Source organism: Carassius auratus, linkage group LG48F, assembly GCF_003368295.1.
Source record: "Carassius auratus strain Wakin linkage group LG48F, ASM336829v1, whole genome shotgun sequence".
Taxonomy (NCBI): Eukaryota; Metazoa; Chordata; class Actinopteri; order Cypriniformes; family Cyprinidae; genus Carassius; species Carassius auratus.
In genome coordinates, this window is record NC_039300.1 from 946,747 (window position 1) to 970,852 (window position 24,106).

Below are 24,106 nucleotides of genomic sequence, written 5' to 3' on the forward strand. Positions count from 1 at the left end.
TGCATTAAAAAGTAACCCGAGTTACGTAATCAGATTACTTTTTTGTAAGTAACTAGCAAAGTAACGCATTACTTTCTAATTTTTCAAGAAAATATCTGTTCTTGTTTTTATCTTCAAAAAAGTAATGCCAGATTCTTTGTTTTCCCGTTTATTGACTGACAATTCTCCTGCCCCATATTGGGAGAAAGTGCAGAGGTGTTGTGTGCACTGTGTGAACATGATGTAGTTCTAGAATAAATGTGAATGTGCATTAATTCATTCTACTCACAAAAAAAAGTATTCATCAAAACGAATTAAATCAGTGAAATGCAAACATAAATTTATCTAATCCCATTTTATTAAACAATGACTTTGCTGCTGACCATTGATGATCCAGTCCAACCATACTAATAAGCAAAAATGACTTTAGATAAACTAACAATTGTGCTTCATTCTTTCTCTTTTTTTGCTGAAGAGTGTTCTCCTGTGTTCTACTCTACAGACATGAATTTATTTATCCTTCATTTTTAGGTTTATTCATTACACTTTTTGGCATGAAAGGGCTTTTATATTTGGTATAAAAAGACTGCTTATATTAAAAACTATCAAACCCTGCTCATATTTAAAAAGTAATGCAAAAGTAACAAAACGCATTACTTTTAATAAAAAGTAACTAAGTAAAGTAAGTAGTTACTTTTTTAGGGATTCACGCAATATTGTAATGAATTACTTTTAAAAGTAACTTTCTCCAACACTGTCGGCAAGTATCGTCAAGTTATGTTTACCACAGACCTTATTTTACTCATGAATTTTAAAACAAAAACCCATTATAAAAACTCAACGGGGATCAGTGGCACATTAGTCTTCTGGGTTTTGACGTCACAGATGTAGTACTCTATGTATGAATACAGTGCAGAAAATTAATTCCTGAAATATTAGCAGTCTTACTGAATGTTTTCCATTTCACTGTGTGACTTTAAATGTGATTTTGAGTTGTTCTGCTCTGCTTATAATGTTTTTTTGTTGTTGTTGTTGTTTTTATTTGTTTTTTTTTTCTGATAAAATATTTTTGTGTTTCAGGTCAGAATATGGCAGTACCAGAATTGTCAGGTATGTTGTATGTTTACTTCTATTGTATTGGTGATGGTAAATATTCTCTGAATTTTAACATTTTAAACGTGCTGTCCATTATTCTCCACATTACCCTGTGCGTGCTTGCCCTTATTATTCTGAGTGGTTGCTAACACCCTGCTAGGTGTTTGAGTTTTCATTTGGGAGCATCACATTCGGTGACAGCAGCTGTCCCGCTCCGCATACACTTGGATTTAATTGGAGTAGCATCAGCTTGGACATTCTGCTGCAGACTCTTGTGAAGTGTCTGGAGTCTCTGTTGTGTTCCTGTCTGCAGAAGACACGCCTCTCTTCCTGTGGAAATGACAGACAGTCCCAGCAGCCTCAGATCAGCCGTCTGCAGGAGACCCGTGCCAAACCGACAGTGGAAGTCGGCATCCTTCGGGTACAGTAAACACTCCCCTTTATTTAGGTCATGTTCTAGAGTACTGTGCTAGAATTTTCATTGTTAGTCATAGCAAATGGAATGCACTCTTTGTGTACTTTGTCATTATTTTCTCCAATGAAACTGACAATTTATGATTTATTTGTATACCTAAGTATGTTATAGGTCATACAACTTACAGAACTAATATCTTCAGGTCATTAGGCACATTACTATATGAAACACACCCAAAGCATGATATTTATATTTAGAATTGCAGGCATACAGTATTAATGAATGGAGCAAAATTCAAGTTTGAATGATTGATGTTAAATTAGTGATCAGCTAGATTTACCTAATGCTAATAACTTTTATTTTTTGAAAAGACACACATGCAATGTTGCTACTACATGACAAATATCACTGGTGCTGTGAGAAATCACATCAGCCCTGGTGCTCAAACCTTTGCTTTTTCTTAAGCTTTCACAGAAACACTTTTTGCTTGTGGGCATTTGGGTTTGCCGACATGAAGAGTTACATTTATAATATTAAATTGAATAAAAAAATGCATTAAAAGAAATGTATTTATATATAGTAGAAATAACATTACATAATTTACAGATCATTTAGCTTTGCTTTATTCAAAGATTAGAGCTGGATACTAACCTTGAAAACTAATTTTATAGTTCATGATTGCCTACTGGATATACAGTAAACCTTTCAACGCATCTTTTGGTATGGTTGGAGCTAGTGATTTTGGCAGGTGTAATGTATCATACAGTGAGTGAACAGGCTGGTGGTCTCTGGGTGTGTTGGCTGAGGCTGAGATGAGTTTATTAGTTCTGATATCTGTACATCGTGCAGCTTTTATTGCAGAAATTGAAGTGGTGACTTTATATTGATGTGTGGGCTGCATTGACAGTACCAAACATTTCAACATGACTTCTCTCTGAATGTGTGAAGAAATGTTCATGCAGCCCTTAGATTCTTCCAGATGTGAGACTTGAAGGTGACCTGAAGTTTTCTGGATATTTCATGGATTTGTTTTTCACTGCTTCAGCAGGTTTCACTGATTTGAGTTTACTGGGATGCTGTCTAGTTTCAGTTCTAGTAATTCAGTCATCTTATGTCTTGTGAGATCACATCAGATTGTTAAATAACACACACATAGAGCTACAACAGCCATTCATTTCCTAAAGAAGGGTTTCAGGTTTGATTAAAAAGGTAGAGCACTATCAAAAGCATTTACAGCGTAATCAACAAGAGGGTCAGAATGAGGGTCGAGACTCATCGTGTTTTGCAGTTATACGACTGTTTTGGGACAGTCATATATGACAGTTATATCACTCATGACCACTTAAGAAATTACAGCTAATAAGCCAAATGAATAGACTTGTTTCTCAGACAAACTGTGACAGCATCAGACCAGTATTACTGTATTATATTAATTAAATTTAATAAAATGTACATATTACAGTGAATGTGATGAGAAGATAGTCCAGTGTGTTGATGTGATGTGATCTGCACATCTGTGAGGCCCTTGCTTGCAAAGGACGAGATGGGGCCTTCCGACCAGCAATCATGTCATGTATGAAAATTATTTTTGCACCTGCTGCAACACATTACTGTCCATCTCCCCATACACATAACTGATTTAACAGTAATAAATGTGGTGATTTATGATTGTATTGATGCATTTGCTGTTGTTATTGAATAACATTAGGCTATATTACGTGATTTTGATATTGCTTTTTAGACCGACTGAAATCTCTGCAGGAAATAGGCTATAGTTTATGATGCAAATGCAAATGAACCGCTGCTCTGATATTGACTTATTTTAGCAACAGCAGGAGGATTATAATACACAAATATCTGTTGTAGGCCCCAGGTACATATTTTATTTAACAGTAAGCTCGGTAAAGTTCATGTGGGCTAATGGCCAGCACACGTCTCAGTTCAAACACTGCATAAGCATCACTAAACGGCCTTTCTCTGTGCTCTGCAGAACTGAACAGTGTTTCTTGTAACACTGTGCGTTGATCACTTTCAATTTCTAGAAGGAATGACAGCAATTGCATGGCAGTCTGGTGACAAGCCATCAGTGTACTGAACCTCTAAAGCGTCTGCCATTTGGCACAGGTCTTCATCAGTGAAGCACAGCAAGGGCCCAGAGCAAATTCATAGTTTGCATCACCAAGATGTCGCTTTAGTGAATGTGGTCTTTTAATGTGTGCATGCATTAATCCACATTAAGTGTAATGATAACATAAAAATATGCTTCGGTAACATCTAAATTAATTTGTTTTATTAAAAAAATGTTATTTAACATTATAAATATATAGGCTACACCAACAAAACAATGTAAGATTAAGAACAGGCATAAATTGCACAAAGTTTAAATTGCATGTTGCCACTTTTGTTTTGTTTTTTGTTTTTTACAGTAGGAGGTAAAGACATCAAACTTGCATATTGCATATTCTGGGCTCTTGTGCAGAGTTTGAACTTTTAATATGACTATTTTAATGCATAAGCCAAGTTAAACATGAAAATATTCGCTTTGATTACAGTGTGGTTGTCTCAGAAGTATAGTGTTTATGACAAGTGAAATGTAAGAGAAAGTTGCTGTTTTTGAACATTATTAAGCCACGTCAAGAGTTTTTCACACACTTTTCCAGTCTACTGTGCAATACCTTTACACTCGTGTCTCAGGTCTTTTGCAGTGTTTCGAGAATGACATGGCATTCTGTAAACCCAGTGCTCAAGTCAAAAGTAGTAGAAGTAAAAGAAAATAAAAAAAGTCCTTAACGTTTTTTTTCCAAATCCCACTACAGCGTTTTGGATTTTTCAATGCAAAAACATGCCACTGGCTACAGTAGGAATAAACCCGTCTGAAACTAAGCCTCATACATACCAGGGCAGTGGCGTGTCCTTCACGCTCATAGGATGAGCTGTCAGTGTGTTAGCCGCTGGTCAACAGAGAGAGAGAGAGAGGCCACCAAACCAGAAATACTGCGAAGGCCCTATGGAATCCATTTTATTGTTTCCCAAATTCAGTTTGACATTTTCCCAAATTTTTCTGGATTCCATTTCAATAGTTAGTTTAATTTTTAGTTAAATATTCAATAAACACTTCTAATAAATTAAATTCACAAAACATTCAACATTTTTAAATGATTCTTCCCTATAAAATATTTTATATTTTCAGTTTTTCTCAGGAAATACTAAACACTGTGGTTATCACGTGAATGCATTGTATATAGTATTTTAATATAATATAATAAAATTAAAGTTAATAATTCCATTCAATGTTTGGTGCTGTATAATTGTATAACACTCTTTTAAAATTATGTTTTAATTATTATTACTTTGGGAAGTATTATATTGTAAATATTGTAAATAAAGAGCATAATATGCAGACTTCATAATTAAATAGCAGTCTTTTGCATTTTAATATTCACAGACACTAGTCTGTTAAGGCAGACCTAAATTGATCCTAACACCTGATATTTTGTTATGAAGAGTGCATCTTTTAACTAAATCAAACTGTGAATTTATTTTATTTTTTATTTTTTGTACCAGGACGAACGTGATAAACTGTGTGGCATTCATGCACACAAAATGCACTGCTCTTAAAATATGGCTCTTAATATCATTAGATCTTCAACGAACAACTGACTTTTCATGAACAAAAACACAACATAAATATTTCAAATATATATTATTATAACACTAAGACTTATAACACACATTTTTTACACATTTGAATGTAACCCGTAACAATACCTGCTATGTTAAAGCTGGGGCCCGGGTAAGTATTTATTTCAATGTTATGTTCAACTTTAACTGTCAAGTATAATCTGTGTTTTGTCTGTTTCAGCAGCAATAAAGACTATGAAATCCAATACTGGTTTTAAGAGGCTTTGTTCATGTATTTAAATATCCCAATGACTTTGGTAAAGCAATAAGGCAAAAATAAATAAACTGTGTAAACAAATTTTTACAATGTCAAATCAAATCTTTTAAAAGAAGTGACAATGTGAAATATATCAAATTTCTATTTTCAAAAGTGTTAAACACTTTAGGGAATTAAATTGGAAAATGTACAAATGTACAACTCAATAATAAAATCTTAAAATTTTGGATTTCTCCAACGAAATAATCACTACATTCAGTTACAAAACTCACTTAAGTGGGCCCACATTCACAATCTCACTCAACACACACCCTATGTTGCAGGCCTGAGGTTTGATGAAACCTTCTCTCCCACGCAGCAACAGAGGAACTCCTGGCTTTTCCGGTCACCCAGAGCACTATCTGTTGTGACGATATGTCTCTTGTTGATGGAGGAACTCTGGGCTTTTTCCAGTTACCCGGAGTTTCACCTTCTTTGCGTTGAATGTCGGTCCGACTCGTGCTAATAACCACACGAGCCATGGAATGAACATGCTTTTTGCGAGTGTAATCTGGGCTAAATATCACCAATACTTTATAAACAAAGGATTTATTAGCTAAATACAAATCACTGATGAAGGATTCACTCTAGATATACAGGATTATCATGTAGAACATCCTTTTACTTCGACTAACATCATACGCAATTTCTCTCCTCTCTCCGCTCTTCTTCCTCATTCTCTCCCCTCCCCACGTGATGCGTAAGCATGTAAAATAAGCCATTAAACATTAAATAAAAATATATATAAATATATAACTATAAGCATATGCATGAAAACACTATAATGAAACATTATAAAAATAAAATCCACGTAAATAAGCATATTATATAATTTAGCCTCCTTTTAGTCTCTACACTTTTAGGGCTACACTCTCCCCTTCTAAATGTTTGAGGTCCCCATCAAATTTTTGGGCCTTTACAGGTTTTTAATTATTTTCTTCTCAGGTTCTCTATTGCATTTACGACAAGTAGCAAGACAGTGGCACCAAACAGTTTTACAATTACTTCTCTTACTCTCTGAAACAAAATTATAGTGCACTGGCATACCATGTGTAATAGTATACATTGGGCAGTTTGTAGCTTTACCCAACTCATCATAACTGAGTTTAACTACAGGCTTTATTTTCCTTTTAGACCTAATTTCTCTAGAAGGCTCCAGACCATTTGTACTCTTTTCACTCTCAGGCTCTTCAGGAAAAAGCAAGTTGTTCCTTTCTACCACTGGAGTGTTAGGTCTTTCAACTTCTCGCATTCTTTCATTGATAAGACCTTCCCTTCTCAGATTTCCACCAATCTTCTCCTGCCCAATATCTTCACCATTATCTGTTATTTGTCCCTCACTGTTGTCACAGTTCCTGAATGACTCACCCTCTACAGTAATGGACACCCTTTGCTGTGGTAATAATTTACAGAGATTCTGTCAGTCTCCGAAGCTCTTCCAGGGTCTCCAGAGGTATGTATGCATCAAGACACTCATGATCTATTGATACTTCATCTTATTCATAACTTTGTTCCACATTTTCGGGCACATTCACAGTTCCCGTCTCACTGAGAAGATTTTGTTCATGGGTTTAGGATCTTGTCACTGGTCTCTGAGGTACTATCTCTTCCTCTGTCTCTTCTGGCATTCTTACCAGGTATCCGATATGCAGAAAATGATTTCTGTGTACTGTCTTGACAGTTCCCTTGCCTTTCTCAGGTTTTACACGGTAGATAGGTAAGTTTGGCATCTTACTGACAGCCACATATGGTAAGGAACTCCTATTGTTTCTTAGTTTGTTTTTTCCTGAGACTCCTCCTAGATTTCTCATAAGCACTCGATCCCTTTCTTCAAGTATTTGATCTCGAACCCTCTTATCATGGAGTCTTTTGTTCCTTTGATGGCTCCTGTCTGCAGCCTGTGCAGCTACTTGGTGGGCTTTTTTAAGGTCTGTCCTCAGCTTAAATACATATTTCTGGTAAGTTTCCAAAAAAACAGAGATCAACTGGGAGTCTTGCTTCTTGCCCTACATGAGGACATTTTAGGCATGTACTAATTGACTGACATGCTGACTCCACTTATGCTTCTGTGACTTGTCAAGAGTCCCAAGCATCGACAGAACCGTTCTGGCTGTGCATCCCCCTGGGGATGGTATAGAGTCGTTCTTGATTTTTGAATCCCCAACATCTTCAGCAACTCATGGAATAACTTGCTATCAAAGTCGTGGCCTTGATCCGAGTGTATACGTGCTGGTAAATTGGAATGAACAAAGCATATATAATAATAGGCCTCTCCTTACAGTGAGTTTGGATCCCTCTTTCTGTAGTAGCTGTACTTCAGGATCCTTGTCTCTGGACAGTAATGACCACTGCCCTTTTGAAACAGCATATCTTACTCGAGAAATAGCAGAGTCTTTTTCCCGAGTTTTTATTAAGTAAGTGGGTTTGGTGCCTGTTCTTACTGTAAGTCATGCACCATACAAGTAGTAATGGAACTTGTCTACCATTGCCCACTTGAGTGCTAAAAATTCAAGTTGATGAACAGGGTAGCGTTGTTCAGAGGGCTTTAACTTGTGGTTGGCAAATGCTATGGGTCTTAACCCTTCTGGGTTCTCCTGGTTTAACTGCTCCCAACCCATTCTGGCTGGCATCTACATGCAGAATGTAGGGCTTGGTTGGATCAGCAAATGCCAACACAGGTGCATTAGTAAGACACTGGATGATCTTCTGGAATGCCTATGTACATTCTTTCGTCCACCTGACCGCAAAAGCTTCAGACTCCTTGAAGTACATCAATTTGCTTTTTGCAGCTTTCTTAACATGTTGAGTAGGCAGATATACCTTGGTAAGCTCAGTAAGGGGTCTGACTATAGCAGAGTAATTAGCTATGAAAGCATGTAGTACCCACAGAATCCCAAGAATGATCTAAGGGATTTCAAGTCAGTGGGTTGCTTCGTCCAAGTACACAAGTACGGTAACCCATACTTGGAATTGGTGCACGGCATTTAACCCATCCAAGTGCACAGCAATGAGTAGTGAACACACCGTAAACACAGACACCATGCAGTGGGTGTCACAGTGTCTGGTTTGTGTTCCCTGGGTAATCACTAGATGTCCTCCTTCCCCACGGTGTCTGTCACTTCCTGAACCACATTCCCCATGATCTTTGTCTCCTCATTGCACTCATCTGTCACTAGTCATTAATCATTGCCAATTCCCCATTAGCGTTGTCATCTCCCTGTGTATTTATACCCTGTCTGTGTCACGGAGTCTTTGTAGTTATCACGACAATTCTAGTCTTGTTCTTGCCTGTGTGTTTTGTGTCTGTTTATGTTGATTGGCTATTTTGGATTTTGACCCCTGCCTGGACTGGATAACGATTTGGATTACCCCAATAAAAGACATACCTGCACTTGGATCTCTCTCTGTGTTTTCCTGTGTCCCGATCGTGACAGAAGGACTCCGTTACACACAGATCCAGTATGTATGTCTTTTGATGTTTCTTCCCCAGCCACCGAGTGGGAGAGAAGGAGTCAGTTTGAGGGAACCCGTCTGGTCGTGTTTCGTGGGATCAGGGGAGGTTGTAGAGGAGTGAGTGGTCGAGAGGAGGTTCAACATCGCTCTCCACCATGGCCCCCCTTCAAATCGGCGCTCGTGTGGGACGGATCGGAGCCGCCGTCTCACCATGGCGAAGGGAGAGGAAGCGCACGTCTGCCAACACAGCGCCACTCCCCATGATGGCCGCAAGTCCAGCGCCACTGCACAAGATGGCCGCCAGCCCAGCGCCATGAGGCAAGATGGACTTCAGCTCAGCGCCACAGCACAAGATGGCCACCAGCCCAGAGCCACTGCGCAGAATGACCGCCGGCCCAGCACCGCTGCCCAGGATGGCCACCAACCCAGCAACATTGCCCATGATGGCCGCAGGTCCAGCGACACTGCACAAGATGGCCGCCAGCCCAGCGCCGCGAGGCCAGATGGACGCCAGCCCAGTGCCACAGCACAAGGTCGGCGCCAGCCCAGCGACACCATGCAAGATGGCCGCCAACCCAGCGCCCAAGATTATTTCTCTATGCTGTCCAAAATCCTAGAGATTCCCAGGAGTGTTCACGTAACGTCTGCTGATCCAGAGACTGTTCACGTCTTGTCTGCTGAGCCAGCACCACTTCAGAGTCGAGTCAAGTTCCCGTTGACCCTCCAGAGTAGAGTCAGGTTCCAGTTGACTCTCCAGAGTCGAGTCAGGTTTCCGTGGACCCTCCAGAGTCGAATCAGGTTCCCGTGGACCCTCCAGAGTCGAGTCAGGTTCCCGTGGACCCTCCAGAGTCGATTCAGGTTCTCGTGGACCCTCCAGAGTCGAGTGAGGTTCCCGTTGACCCTCCAGAGTCGAGTCAGGTTCCCGTTGACCCTCCAGAGTCGAGTCAGGTTCTCGTTGACCCTCCAGAGTCGAGTCAGGTTCCAGTTGACTCTCCAGAGTCGAGCCAGGTGCTCGGGGACCTTCCAGAGTCAGGGTTAGTCACCGTTGACCTTCCAGAGTCAGGGTTAGTCACCGTTGACCTTCCAGAGTCAGGGTTAGTCACCGTTGACCTTGCAGAGTCAGGGCTAGTCACCGTTGACCTTCCAGAGTCAGGGCTAGTCACCGATGACCTTCTAGAGTCAGGGCTAGTCACCATTGACCTTCCAGAGTCAGGGCTAGTCACCGTCGACACTCCGGAGTCAAGCCAAGTCACCAATGATCTTCATGAACAAAGGCAATTCACCATTGATCTTCATCAATCAATCAATCAATCACCTTTATTTATATAGTGCAAAATACATTGCGCCAAAGCACTGAACAACATTCATTTGGAAAACAGTGTCTCAATAATGCAAAATGATAGTTAAAGGCAGTTCATCATTGAATTCATTGATGTCATCTCTGTTCAGTTGAAATAGTGTCTGTTTTAATTTGCAATCAAGTCAACGATATCGCTGTAGATGAAGTGACCCCAACTAAGCAAGCCAGAGGCGACAGCGGCAAGGAACCGAAACTCCATCGGTGACAGAATGGAGAAAAAAAACCTTGGGAGAAACCAGGCTCAGTTGGGGGGCCAGTTCTCCTCTGACCAGACGAAACCAGTAGTTCAATTCCAGGCTGCAGCAAAGTCAGATTGTGCAGAAGAATCATCTGTTTCCTGTGGTCTTGTCCTGGTGCTCCTCTGAGACAAGGTCTTTACAGGGGATCTGTATCTGGGGCTCTAGTTGTCCTGGTCTCCGCTGTCTTTCAGGGCAGTAGAGGTCCTTTCTAGGTGCTGATCCACCATCTGGTCTGGATACGTACTGGATCCGGGTGACTGCAGTGACCCTCTGATCTGGACACAGACTGGATCTGGTGGCCACGGTGACCTCGGAACAAGAGAGAAACAGACAAATATTAGCGTAGATGCCATTCTTCTAATGATGTAGAAAGTACGGTGTTATGTGAAGTGTTCCGGTTCCAGTTTACCTAATTAATGCAGCCTAAAAATCCTTTAACGGATTTGGATATTAAAAGCATATTAGTATGTTATGTGTATGCCAGGTTAAAGAGATGGGTCTTTAATCTAGATTTAAACTGCAAGAGTGTGTCTGCCTCCCGAACAATGTTAGGTAGGTTATTCCAGAGTTTAGCCGCCAAATAGGAAAAGGATCTGCCGCCCGCAGTTGATTTTGATATTCAAGTTATTATCAAATTGCCTGAGTTTTGAGAACGTAGCGGACGTAGAGGAGTATAATGTAAAAGGAGCTCATTCAAATACTGAGGTGCTAAACCATTCAGGGCTTTATAAGTAATAAGCAATATTTTAAAATCTATACGATGTTTGATAGGGAGCCAGTGCAGTGTGGACAGGACCGGGCTAATATGGTCATACTTCCTGGTTCTAGTAAGAACTCTTGCTGCTGCATTTTGGACTAGCTGTAGTTTGTTTACCAAGCGTGCAGAACAACCACCCAATAAAGCATTACAGTAGTCTAACCTTGAAGTCATAAATGCATGGATTAACATTTCTGCATTTGACATTGAGATCATAGGCCGTAATTTAGATATATTTTTGAGATGGAAAAATGCAGTTTTACAAATGCTAGAAACGTGGCTTTCTAAGGAAAGATTGCGATCAAGTAGCACACCTAGGTTCCTAACTGATGACGAAGAATTGACAGAGCAACCATCAAGTCTTAGACAGTGTTCTAGGTTATTACAAGTAGAGTTTTTAGGCCCTATGATTAACACCTCTGTTTTTTCTGAATTTAGCAGTAAGAAATTACTCGTCATCCAATTTTTTATATCGACTATGCATTCCATTAGTTTTTCAAATTGGTGTGTTTCACCGGGCTGCGAGGAAATATAGAGCTGCGTATCATCAGCATAACAGTGAAAGCTAACACCATGTTTCCTGATGATATCTCCCAAGGGTAACATATAAAGCGTGAAGAGTAGCGGCCCTAGAACTGAGCCTTGAGGTACTCCATACTGCACTTGTGATCGATATGATACATCTTCATTCACTGCTACGAACTGATGGCGGTCATATAAGTACGATTTAAACCATGCTAATGCACTTCCACTGATGCCAACAAAGTGTTCAAGTCTATGCAAAAGAATGTTGTGGTCAAATGTGTCAAACGCAGCACTAAGATCCAATAAAACTAATAGAGAGATACACCCACAATCAGATGATAAGAGCAGATCATTTGTAACTCTAAGGAGAGCAGTTTCAGTACTATGATACGGTCTAAATCCTGACTGGAAATCCTCACATATACCATTTTTCTCTAAGAAGGAATATAATTGTGAGGATACCACCTTTTCTAGTATCTTGGACAGAAAAGGGAGATTCGAGATTGGTCTATAATTAACTAGTTCTCTGGGGTCAAGTTGTGGCTTTTTTATGAGAGGCTTAATAACAGCCAGTTTGAAGGTTTTGGGGACATGTCCTAATAACAATGAGGAATTAATAATAGTCAGAAGAGGACCTATGACTTCTGGAAGCACCTCTTTTAAGAGCTTAGATGGTATAGGGTCTAACATACATGTTGTAAGTTTAGATGATTTAACAAGTTTATACAATTCTTCCTCTCCTATAGTAGAGAATGAGTGGAACTGTTCCTCAGGGGGTCTATAGTGCACGGTCTGATGCGAAACTGTAGCTGACGGCTGAATGGTTGCAATTTTATCTCTAATAGTATCGATTTTAGAAGTAAAGTAGTTCATAAAGTCATTACTGCTGTGGTGTTGGGAAATGTCAACACTTGTTGAGGCTTTATTTTTCGTTAATTTAGCCACTGTATTGAATAAATACCTGGGGTTATGTTTGTTTTCTTCTAAAAGAGAAGAAAAGTAATCAGATCTAGCAGTTTTTAATGCTTTTCGGTAGGATATGCTACTTTCCCGCCAAGCAATACGAAATACCTCTAGTTTTGTTTTCCTCCAGCTGCGCTCCATTTTTCGGGCTGCTCTCTTTAGGGTGCGAGTATGCTCATTATACCATGGTGTCAAACTGTTTTCCTTAACCTTTCTTAAGCGTAAAGGAGCAACTGTATTTAAAGTGCTAGAAAAGAGAGAGTCCATAGTTTCTGTTACATCATCAAGTTGTTCTGAGGTTTTGGATATGCTAAGGAATTCGGATACATCAGGAAGATAACTTAAAAAGCAGTCTTTTGTGGTAGAAGTGATGGTTCTTCGATACTTGTAACAAGAAGTAGAATTTACAATTTTGGCTATATGAAGTTTACACAGAACTAAATAATGATCTGAGATATCATCACTTGGCTGAATAATTTCAACACTATCAACATCAATTCCATGTGACAGTATTAAATCTAGAGTATGATTTCGACAATGAGTAGGTCCTGAAACGTGTTGTCTAACACCAATAGAGTTCAGAATGTCTATAAATGCTGATCCCAATACATCTTTTTCATTATCGACATGGATATTAAAATCACCAACTATTAAGACTTTATCTGCAGCCAGAACTAACTCGGATGTAAAATCACCAAACTCTTTAATAAAGTCTGTATGGTGTCCTGGTGGCCTGTATACAGTAGCCAGTACAAACATAACAGGGGATTTATCATTAACATTGGTTTCTCTGGATAATGTTATATGAAGCACCATTACTTCAAACGAGTTATACTTGAAGCCTGCCCTCTGAGAAATCCTGAAAACGTTATTATAAATTGAAGCAACACCTCCCCCTTTGCCTTTTAGACGCGGCTCGTGTTTATAACAATAATCTTGGGGGGTGGACTCATTTAAAATAATGTAATCATCAGGTTTTAGCCAGGTTTCTGTCAAGCAGAGCACATCTATATTATGATCAGTTATCATATTATTTACAAAAAGTGTTTTCGTAGAAATGGATCTGATATTCAATAAGCCAATCTTTATCATTTGTTTATCCATATTGCATTTGTTTTTTATTTGTTGAACCTCAATTAAATTGTTAACTCTTCATGAACAAATGCAAGTCACCAATGAACTTCATGAACAAATGCAAGTCCCCAATGATCTTTATGAACAAATGCAAGTCACCAATGATCTTCATGAACAAAGGCAAATCACCATTGATCTTCATTAACAAATGCAAGTCACCAATGATCTTCATGAACAAATGCAAGTCACCAATGATCTTCATGAGCAGAGTCAAGTCAGCATTGATCTTCTGGAATCCAGTCTAAACACCATGGGATTACCAGAGCCTCTCAACGTCTCTGCTGAACTACCAGAGTCTCTCCTCGCCTCTGTGGAACTTCCAGAGCCTCGTCACGTCTCAGCCGAACTCTCTGAGCACTCGACTGATCCTGTCGTGTCCACGGAGGCTACCCTTAACTTGTTCATGTTCTCTGTTTCAGACTTGCCCAACCAGACTTGCTCTCCTGTCAATTCGATCCCACTGTGGTGGTCTTCTGCGCCACCCTGGTGGGCTTCGGTCTTGACCAAACGGATGTGGTGGTCTTCTGCTCTGCCCTGGGGGACTTCTGTCTCGACCACACGGTTGTGGTGGTCTTCTGCTCCACCCTGGGGGGCTTCAGTCTCGACGACACAGACGTGGTGGTCCTCTGCGCCTCCCGGATGGGCCTCTGTCTCGACCACACGGATGTGGTGGTCTTCTGCTCCACCCTGGAATCCTGCCTGGTCGGCACTGTCCTGGGTCCCTGAACGCCCTGACCCACCCTGATCTTCCGTTGTGGTATTGTTATTGTTGTTGTTTTTGTTCACTTCCTGTCTCTGTTCCCCTCTGTGAGCCTGGCCCTCCGTCCCTCCCCCTGATCCTCCGCTGGTCCACCTCCCTCCTGGTCTCCCTGTTTTGTGTTTGCACTTCTGGTCTCTGTTCCCCAATTTACATGTTCCTCTTGTCTCTGGTTTCCCCATTTTTCCTGGCCCTCCGTCCCTCCCCCTGAGCCTTCACCTGTCCTCCTCCCTCCTGGTCTCTTGTTTTGTCAGTCATGTCTTGGAGTGTCTGGAAGCCACTCCGTGGTGAGGGGGTATTGTCACAGTGTCTGGTTTGTGTTCCCTGGGTAACCACTAGATGTCCTCCTTCCCCACGGTTTCTGTAACATCCTGAACCACATTCCCCACGATCTCTGTCTCCTCATTGCACTCAGCTGTCACTAGTCATTAATCATTGCACTCAGTCAATTCCCCATTAGCGTTGTCATCTCCCTGTGTATTTATACCCTATCTGTTTTAGTATGTGTCATGGAGTCCTTGTAGTTATCACAACAATTCTAGTCTTGTTCTTGCCCGTGTGTTTTGTGTCTGTTTATGTTGATTGGCTATTTTGGTTTTGACCCCTCCCTGGACTGGATAACGATTTGGATTACCCCAATAAAAGACATACCTGCACTTGGATCTCTCTCTTTGTTTTCCTGTGTCTCGATCGTTACAGTGGGAAGCTATATATCCAGCACCCGGGGAGCAACTGGGGGTTCAGTGTCTTGTTCAAGGGCACTTCAGTCATGGGTATTGAGGGTGGAAGAGAGCACTGTTCATTAACCCCCACCATCCCACCCCCCCCCCCCCCCACCTACAACTCCTGCCAGCACTGAGACTCTAACCTGCGATCTTCCTGTTACAAGTCCAGATTCTCTAACCATTAGGCCACAGCTACCCCATTAAAAAAAAATATATATATATATAGACCCTGATTCTCTCTTTACCCAGCATTTTCCTCGCTAATGTGCGGTCACTGGTGAACAAAATGGATGAGTTACGACTCTACATCACCCACAGTAAGAGACTTCTGGACTGCAATGTCATGGTTTTCACAGAAACATGGCTACACAGCGACGTACCCAACAATGCTATTGAGCTAGCCGGACGCTACACGCTCCAGGCAGATAGAACGGCAGATGACTCCGGCAAGACAAGAGGTGGTGGATTGTGCATTTATGTCAACAAAGCTTGGTGTACGAACACTGTCATTGTTGGGAGACACTGCTCAGCTAACCTAGAGTTTCGCATGGTTAAATGTAGACCTTTCTATCTGCCACGGGAGTTCACTTCCACCATAATAACCGCAGTCTATATTCCACCGGATGCTAATGCCAAGCTTGCTTTGAACGAACTTCATGCAGCCATTAGTAAACAACAGACTGCTCACCCAGAGGCTGCTTTTATTGTCGCGGGTGATTTTAATCACTGCAAATTAAAAACAGTACTCCCCAAATTTCACCAGCATGTTTCCTGCCACACCAGAGGAGACAAAACTTTGGATCATGTTTATACAAACATTAATGGAGCTTACATCGCAAACCCCCTCCCCCACCTCGGACAGTCTGATCACCTTTCTTTGTTTCTCACCCCTAAGTATTCACCCCTCATCAACCGTGTGAAGCCATAAGTGAGGACCATCAAAGTGTGGCCAACTGGAGCAGACTCTTTACTTCAAGACAGGTTTCAACACACTGTCTGGAGTATGTTTGCTTCACAGGCTGCCTGTGGCTCTCACACGGACATAGATATCTACACCTCCTCTGTACTTGATCACATCAACTCCACCATTGACAGTGTAACAACAGAAAAACAGATAACAACATACCCTAATCAGAAGCCATGGATGAAAGCTGAAGCCCGCAACACTGCCTTCAGGTCAGACGACGCTCAGGCCTACAGTAAATCCAGGGCTAACCTGAAAAGGGGCATCAAAAAGGCCAAGTACTGCTACAAGCTGAAGGTAGAGGAGCACTTTTCCAACTCTGACCCCCGACGCATGTGGCAGGGCATCCAGATCATCAGTGACTACAAGTCAAGCAACTCCACTCCAACGGTCACGGACGTCTCCTTCCTTAAGGAGCTAAATGACTTTTATGCTCGCTTCAACAGCGACAGCAAGGAGACAGCCACCAAGATCACACCCTCAGCAGACCACCAACCTCTCAAACTCACCTCCACAGATGTCCACACTGCACTGAGCCGGATCAACGCATGCAAGGCTGCTGGCCCGGATGGCATTCCTGGACGTGTGCTTAGGGCATGCGCAGAGCAGCTTGCAGGGGTCTTCACAGACATTTTCAACCTGTCCCTCACCCAAGCAACTGTGCCAACATGTTGTCCACATCCATCGTGCCAGTACCGAAACACTCCTCCCCAACGTGCCTCAATGACTATCGCCCCGTAGCACTCACACCCATCATTATGAAGTGCTTCGAGCGACTGGTCCTAGCACACCTCAAAGACTGCCTCCCACCCACACTGGACCCACACCAATTTGCCTACCGCAGAAATAGGAGCACAGAGGATGCAGTATGCACAGTGCTGCACTCTGCACTCACACACCTGGACCATAACAACACGTATGTTAGGATGTTGTTTGTTGACTTCAGTTCAGCATTTAACACCGTCATTCCCTCCAAGCTGACCACAAAACTTGGAGACCTGGACATTAACACCTCCCTCTGCAACTGGATTATGGACTTTCTGACCAACAGACCTCAGCATGTTCGGTCAGGCCACAACCACTCCACCACCATCACACTTAACACTGGCGTACCACAGGGCTGTGTGCTGAGCCCATTCCTCTACTCCCTTTACACCCACGACTGCAAGTCTGTGCATGGATCCAACTCCATCAAGTTTGCAGATGACACCACGGTGATTGGCCTCATCACAGACAACGATGAGTCTGCCTACAGGGAAGAGATACAGCACCTGGCCACATGGTGCACTGACAATAACCTGCTCCTTAACACCAATAAGACCAAGGAGCTCATTGTGTTTAATATCTGTAAATTATGTCCATAATACTTACCTGTATAGTTATTGTACATATTATAGACCTTTATTCTGTACTTACTGCTTATTGCACTTCTGGTTAGATGCTAACTGCATTTCGTTGCCTTGTACCTACATGTGCAGTGACAATAAAGTTGAATCTAATCTAATATAATAACACTTATGTTATAACAGATGCATCTTAAAGACACAGTTACAGCAATCAAACAAAAGCTCAGCATCAGCATGTGCTCAGCATGTGACAGTATTAGATCTAGATTATGATTTCGACAATGAGAAGTATTAGTCATATATAAGTTTGCAATGCATTCTCAGGACTGTGTCAGTGCACAAATAGGCAGACAGAGACAGATGATAATGGCAAAATATTAAACAGGATCAAGTTATTTGGCATGATCTCTGCATTAGTTTCTAAACTTGTACTTAACTGCACTGCCATCTGGTGGCTATATACTGGTTTCGTCTGGTCAGAGGAGAACTGACCCCCAACTAAGCCTGGTTTCTCCCAACGTTTTTTTCTCCATTCTGTCACCAATGGAGTTTCAGTTCCTTGCCGCTGTCCCCTCTGGCTTGCTTGATTGGGTTCACTTCATCTACAAGCCATATCGTTGACTTTATTGCAAATAAATGCACAGACACTATTTAACTGAACAGAGATGACATCACTGAATTCAATGATGAACTGCCTTTAACTATCATTTTGCATTATTGACACACTGTTTTCCTAATGAATGTTGTTCAGTTGCTTTGACGCAATGTATTTTGTTTAAAGCACTATATAAATAAAGGTGACTTGACTTGACTGTATTTTAAAACACTGTGGAGGAGATCAAACATTGCAAATGGTTAGACGAGTAGTAGAAGATATAATATTCATGCCATACACCAATGGAAATTACTCGCTTCTCAAACCGCACATAATCAGCATTACTAAAAACGATCACAGTCTTTTTTCTGTAGTTTCCTTTCCATATTAAATCTGAAAGCCAGTTCACACTGCAGTGACAGTCGACTGATTACAGTACATACAGTAATGCACAGACATTCCAGTGCCCGAAAAACACAGATTCAGTATGTTTAGTCTTCAAAAATAAGACACTGATCCAACAAAACTCAGCAAAAGTTTTCTTAACAAATTTTAATTACCAAAAATGTTATATTTAGTTGTGTCCCATATTTAGCATGTAACCTCAATTGGACCCTTTAATCCCTTTTTTTTGTTCACATTTCCAGCTCTGTTTATCCTACAGTATGTCCAGCAGCAGTGGATGTGTACAGAACAACAGCTCAGTATGATTCATAAACACCAGTCAAGTGCCATTAGTTTCTCAAGTGAAGTCTGGACCATTACAGACATGTACCTTTAAGTTTTCTTTGGAATTAAGTGACATTTATTTGATTTAATTTCATGTGATGTTGCAATTTAACAGCAGTAGCACCAACATATGTTTGATAGTTAATCAACAGCGGACAGGTGGTGGGTAATAATAATAATTCTGTTTAGTGGACAGGTTTCATGCACACCTCTATTTTCTTTTCTTTTTTTTTTTTTTTTCTTTTTTTTTAGGACCATTTACATTTTTCAGATAGTGACATTATATTCATGGCAGTGCCACACATGGAATTGACATTCACAAATGATCAATTTACTGGCCGTGCTGTTTAATTTCTCAGAACAGAAAGTGATTCTCTCTGTTCCTTGCTTGACCTCTGGCTGTGATGTTGATGTATTATTACGTGTGTAATGGGCTCTGCATTCAGGGTCTCTCTCCTCCTGTTTCTATGGACACCAGAGAGCCAATCATCTGCCTTGGCTGTGGACTGTACTAAAGGCTGCAGATGGAGGAGGCAGAGCATGTCTTACACGTTTAGATGTCTCTCTCTCACACACACACACACATACAATTTCATTTCCTTGTTCTGCATGGCGTCAGTGCATGCTCCCCCACAGCTTGTAACAAACCACATCTTGCGTATGTAAGTGTGTGATGCGCGTGTGACATCACGGGCCAGGAGCGCAGCGCAGTAGCGGTGAGAAGCGTGAATGAGCAAGTGTACAGCACATGGGTGCACGCAGACCCACGGCCATGGCACACAGGCTCAGCATGATGTGAGTATCAGATGCAGTCTGCATGCATGACAGCGCTCTCCAGATGTTCACCGCGGTGCTGCGTCATGTGTTTTACATGGAGACTGCTTGAGATTGTGTGTATGCTCCACAGGGCGCTTGTGATGATGGACTAATGTCATGATGGTGAGGCAGCGTTCTTCACACACATTTGTTTGTACTCATAATGTGTTCAGGATGAGCTGTGCAGTAAATGGCAGTGATAGCTCTGTGTTTGCTCTGCTGAGCTGAGGTGTTTCCATGTGTCCTGTAAACACCAGGGGCTGTGACCCTGTGTGTGTGTGTGTTTGGCTGTAGCTGATGTGCATTATGACGCGATTTCACATGCTTCAAGCACATTATGCTGCTATGAACTGTGGTCTTTGGATGCATTTCTCCTTCATGTGCAGCGTTCAGTCTGGCCATCTGTCCCACAAATAACTGCAAAAACCTTTTTGAAGCTTTAGATTTTTATTTTTGCACTTTGTTTATTCTTGTTCTTGTCAGCATATAAAGCGTACAATAAGCATTTGAAAACAGCATCAGAGATGTGTGAGCGTTTATTGGAGATTCAGTCCTCTCAAGGTGACTGAGGTTAAACTAAAGGGCACTTTAGCATTAATTCATTGGCTTAAAGGGTTAGTTCACCTGAGAATGAATGTTCGTCCAGCGTTTTGTTTTGTTCTCTCTCCTCGCTCGTGAATCACTAATTCAAGGTGGTCAAGGAATACCAGTGTCCTGGTTGTGCTGCACAGTGCATACTTTTAACTGCCAGCTATTTTTGAAGAAATAGCATAAACAGAAATATCATGTTAAACAGTGTGAAGTGTGCTAAGATAAACATTTTAGTTAGTAGTATGCTATATTGTTGTCCCAAGACCTCATCACATTGCATTTGTATGTCAGCCAGTGGCATCCAGTTTTCGTTATAATCAAAAATATATTTAGTTTGTTATTTTGTGTTGTATGACTGGTATTGTTGCTCTAAGGCTTTATTCTCTTTACGTGTATTTAGGACTGCACGGTTTCTGGGAAAAATCTATTTGTGATTTTTCTGATAAAAAATATATTTGAAATATGCAAAAAAATAAAATAAAATAAAATAATACAGGTTTGCTGTGTTTGTTCATAGGGCTGCACAAAGAGGCCAGAATGTTGTGATTTATATATTATTATGGGTATAAAATAATGATGATGATGATGATGATGATGATGATGATGATAATGATAATAATAACAATAATGACAACATACACAATGTATTTTTTTAAATATACATAATATTATTAATATTATAATATAATAATATGATATAAACAGGAGTTTTGGGACAATGCAAAATACCTCATCTTTATATATATATATATATATATATATATATATATATATATATATATATATATATATATATATATACATACATTACATTACATTACAGCCAGGGACATAATTTCCCACTTGACATTAGGTGGCCAAGATGATATCATCAATATTTGTATCCATTTTTTTTTTCCTGTGGATGTATTTTTTATTTTTTTTGCATGATCGCCCATGAGAAGTGATTTTGTTTGACAAACATCTAAATGTATGAGTGACATTGAAGCTCTATTTGTGAACTATTCCTGTTACCTGTTTCAAGTGTATGGATATCTGTGACTGAAGCAGTGGCGTTGTGTATGTGACAGCAGTCTGGTGCAGAGCTACATGAAGACCTGAGTACTCATGGAGAAATAAACTCACATCTTCACCTGTCATTTATTCATCAGTATCAGACACAAACACAACCATTTACGCAGCAAACAGTTCAGAAGTGTTTCACAAGATGAGAGTGATCGTAAAGTTATCTGGAGATGATTTCAGTTCACCTAATAATGGAAAGGAAACAGAAGAAAATCATTTGATTTTCCTGACTTCATCAGATTCTGAATGAGAATGAATTTCTATGTGAATCATCATCTTAACACCTTGGCCAGAGTACTGCAAGACGTGATGGGCTGAAGTGTGTCTGTAGAGTCGAGTAGATGACGTCTTTGTTTCTCCTTGTGTCGTAGGTGTGTAAATGCTTTGCACCAGTACTGCTGTCCCTCGCCATTGTGCTCTAAGCAGCTAGCTGTACCTGCTCCTCTCTCTGAGTGCAGGTAAGAGGCCAGAACTCACTCTCTAGACTGACAGAATGTGTTCTGATCACACTCAATGTAATTAGATCTTGCATAATGTTCTGAGTTTGTTTGATCTCTGTTAAAGTCATTTGGAAGGTTTTATGCATAACACAAGTTGTCAATAATAATATTGTTGGCAGTACAGTATCACAAATAATATGATGGAAGAGTAGCAGTTTGAATATTTTAGTGGTTCACAATTACAGAACCTGAATTTCTTAACCATTTAATGGTAAAAAAAACAAACAAATATAGTTGTTGTTTAACAAACTTGAAATCTTTGCATTGGGGTATTTGAAGACATATACATGACATTTGTGAATCTGTAGTGTCAGGACGAATATTCTGATATGTGATGTGACTCTTTTCTCCTGTGTTTATTGTTTATTGTAGTTCCAGTTCACAAGAATGAATGTTGTTTTTTTCTATATCAAACTGTTTGATAAGGATTAACGAGAATAACATCCTTTGAAATGTCATGTGATTTGATTGAAATTTAAATGTAAAGAATTTCAACAAGAAGATGATTAGATAAAATTACAATCCAAATTATTTAAACAACCAACAAAAAGGCAGTTTTTTTTTAAATTATGATTTTGCCTAATTGAAATATGAGCATTGTGAATAATTTCAGTGTTTGCGATTTTCTGTCGGTTGTGAATCTCTGTGTAAATGTAGCCTGTTAAATCTTTGAATGTGGCTCCGTTTGCTCTCTAGTCTGTTGTTTGTCCTATTATTCTCATGAACTGGAATTTTATTAGCTTATTTTTGAAATTGGAAAAAAATGATGTGAACCATGTGTTATAGACCAATCTTTTGTCAATGTCACACACCAAACTTGCAAAAATGACCCAAATATGTACACTCAAAGCATAAGCTCATTGTTATCCAGTGATCAACACATTCTCTCTCCCAAAGCAGACCATACATTTTTTGTGGGTCGCATCTTTATTAACCTTCACTTCTTTTCTGTAAGAATCTGGTACCACATCCTGTTTATTTGTGGACACAATTTACTAGTTTTTTAGTTTCTTATAATGTAAATTGTGGTCATGATTTGTTCCAGTGAATATAGTAGATAAAATAAGCAGATAAACCATTAAAAATGTTAGAACAATTATCTCTTAAATTCATAGTGACTTGGCTAGCTAGTTTTTGGATACAACATGCTGACTGGTTTTCTGCCATCATGTAATGCACATGTGCTGCTGACACTGGGATTGGTCTATAGAAATATAGATCTATAAAGCATGCTTCAGTAAACAGCATGGAGAGAAGTCAGATGAGATGTGCTTTAGGATCTCTAGGCCAGCGGTTCTCAACCCACCCTAAAATGAGTCTCAGATCTGTTTGAGAAATAAAATACAACCAGTGGAAAAAACTTGACATCTGACCAACTCTTGGGTATTTTGGCACATTTATTAGAGGCCAAATGATGCAGATGCCAACAATAAACCAAACTACAAAAGGAAAAAAAATACCACCCAGTCTACATTAAATATATTGCTAAATTGCACTTCTGGTGAACAAAATGATACATTTTCTTATTTAGTCTAATTAGTCATGTTAAAGGGATCGTTCAACCCCAAAAATTTACATTTTGTGATCATTTACTCACATTTTGTTTTTCCAAAACTTTTTACATAAAAGATGATATTTTCAAGAATGTGGGTAACCAGTCAAGGACCAGAAACTGTTTGGTTACCCACATTCTTCAAATAAATCATCTTTCGCATTCAATAAATGTGCCAAAATAGTTTGGTTGAATGTCAACAACAAAAATTTATCCATATGCAGTTCACATTCTTCAAAAAATCATCTTTCGCATTCAATAAATGTGCCAAAATAATTTGGTCGAATATCGACTACAAAATTGTATCCATATGCGTTCAAGGTCAGAACATTTTGTTCACCTTTATATGATAAACAATTCTGATGACGTGTTTGGTCTGCCACGTGACGTCTGACATAAAATCCTGAGTCCTGAAGCAATGCTTGCTGAGAAGTGCTGGCCTAGAGGGTGCAGTGCGTCACATTCACATGCTGTTCTTATAGTGTGCTTCTCTCACAGGGATGATAGCATGCTGCATCAGTTCTGCTGTCCTCCATCTGGAAGCGGCAGTCCTTCAAGATAGCAGGAATGACAAGGATCTGTCCTCTCTCACAAAGAGCTACACGCATC

General features: G+C 40.2%; 1 protein-coding gene across 3 annotated transcripts in view; it reads left to right on the forward strand.

Moving 5' to 3' along the window:
- The window catches only part of LOC113068638 (IQ motif and SEC7 domain-containing protein 1-like), a 109,198-nt gene that overhangs the window by 8,881 nt on the left and 76,211 nt on the right, over positions 1 to 24,106 (forward strand). For 2 of the 3 annotated variants that reach the window (XM_026241417.1, XM_026241416.1), the window contains exons 2-3: positions 1,060 to 1,089; positions 1,388 to 1,495. In XM_026241417.1, coding sequence (XP_026097202.1) covers positions 1,060 to 1,089; positions 1,388 to 1,495 — 138 coding nt within the window. Of the gene's footprint in view, positions 1 to 1,059; positions 1,090 to 1,387; positions 1,496 to 19,270; positions 19,769 to 24,106 lie in introns of those variants that run through there. The other variant, XM_026241422.1, reaches the window with a different exon arrangement.